Raw genomic sequence first — 1,949 nt, forward strand, 5'->3', positions numbered from 1 at the left:
AGTAGTAGTAGTAGTAGTAGTAGTAGTAGTAGTAGTAGTAGTAGTAGTAGTAGTAGTAGTAGTAGTAGTAGTAAATTATTCTATCACAATCTTTGTAAATATTTGAATTTTGTTGTATGATTATCAGTGTGCCGTCCCCTATCCATTGACAAAATTTCATTTCACTTTTTATTTCACTCTAATTATAATGTTGACATAGAAACGACATTTGTATATGGATATTGGATCGCTCAAAGATTAATCTGAAGAAACCAAAATGTCAATACTGGCTAAAATGCGGAATAGCCGATGAATCTTTCTAAGTGTGCAACTATTCTAGGAAAGAAAAAAACACCAGCGTTTGTCGTGTAGCCGTTAGGTGTTCCGCGGTCGCATGAAAGAGACTTTAGTTCGATTTCCGTATGGGGAGAATTTTTATCGAGTATCTCAGTGTTTCTGTTGGTACATTGTATCCATTTCAGTCCTCGTTGCCCCGACAGGCAGGATCGAAGCCCTTGTCTGAAATGATCTATATTGTGTCAACAAGGGCTTAAAACACCCTGCATAAAAATACGAAAACATTATCTTACTGCACCCTCCCCCCTGCCCCACGATCACCACTGTGTTGTTATACTCTCTGACCAGGCTAACGTACAACATCAAGTTCCGTGACAGCATGATCTGGGTCGATAAGTTCCAAACGGACCACATCGTCACAGTTCTCAGACCGCGAGAGGTCAACCAGTGGACCAAGCAAGCGGAAATGGCCAAGGTGCACGAATTGTGACAACACAGGCTTATTGGGAAAGAAAATATACTTTCGTGAAGTTGAAATAGCTCACCGCACTCTCTTAGACACTGCAACTCTATAATAACGTGGCCCTTTTCTCGCTCGGAAGAGTTTGGCGCCGTGCTAGATAAAATACCAACCGTTCGACTAGAAAGTGCGAAAGTAGTAAACATAAGTGTTAATGACACATCTCTCCGTTCATAAAGGTTTTAAAAAAGTAAGCCGTCTGTATTTGTGATGTAATTATTAATCTAAAACCCCATGTGAACAAAACATGTGAGTTTAATTCTCGTGGGGAGAAATTTTCAATATCTGGTATCTCAATCTGTCTGCTGAGAAGGATATACTTTATCCCTTTCAGCCTGGTATGGCTCTGAAAGGCAATGTTGAAGCAGCCAACCCGCTGATCCTGAGTTGCGTGAAATAGGGCGTATAACATTAACATTCAAATTACAATAAAGTGGGATACGCCAAGCTGTCTGCCCAACAAACTGCCTACAAAATCCAAGAGGAAGTAACTGATACAACTGAAATTTGATTTATTGAAAACTTCATTTGGGCTGGGTCACAAAATGACAGGTGGTTTTTATCTTGGGTTGACTTAAGACGCAGAAAGTTCTTACATTGTTAAGTAGACTACATGAGAAAAATTGGTTCCTAATATTTGGGATATATTATATTATTGGTTCCAGATAACAAACAGAATTTTCATTGGCAACTTCCTGTCCGTGATTCTGGCAGAAGAACTTAACTTTGAGGCAGTGATCACCTTGGACAAACATCTGCAGGTCAGTGGAAAACCAATGTTGTTTTTACTTCCCTGTAGACATATTTTTATATAAAAGATTAATGGATTTGAAAAGATCGATCACACTGATCTAGATTAACAACTGTATCATAAGTTAGGTCAACAGCAGGCGCCAGAGTCGTACTTTATTTTACACAATAGCTTCATCCCATTGATACACGTGCTTTGTTTTCCAAATATCAAAAAGGTATAGCCTGATCTTTATTATTGATTGTAGAAAGCATATGTCTTAAACATGAATACAAGCTTGGAATTGATTAACCTTTGAAGAGTGCGTCTGTTGGGTTTCTTTTTATACATCCTTAAACCCGGTACAAAGCTGTATATTATATCAGTGTACGAAAGAATCTTTCAGTGAAGGAAGAAATGAAC

The 1,949-nt window shown here is 38.4% G+C and overlaps 1 protein-coding gene across 1 annotated transcript in view; it reads left to right on the forward strand.

The window, feature by feature from the left end:
- LOC101861279 overlaps nt 1–1,949 on the forward strand; it is a gene marked incomplete in the record, with an annotated part of 11,820 nt that overhangs the window by 7,299 nt on the left and 2,572 nt on the right. The window contains 2 exon segments of the mRNA XM_005097859.2: nt 625–751; nt 1,462–1,557. Coding sequence (XP_005097916.2) covers nt 625–751; nt 1,462–1,557 — 223 coding nt within the window.

This window comes from Aplysia californica, unplaced genomic scaffold, assembly GCF_000002075.1.
Source record: "Aplysia californica isolate F4 #8 unplaced genomic scaffold, AplCal3.0 scaffold00165, whole genome shotgun sequence".
NCBI lineage: Eukaryota > Metazoa > Mollusca > Gastropoda > Aplysiida > Aplysiidae > Aplysia > Aplysia californica.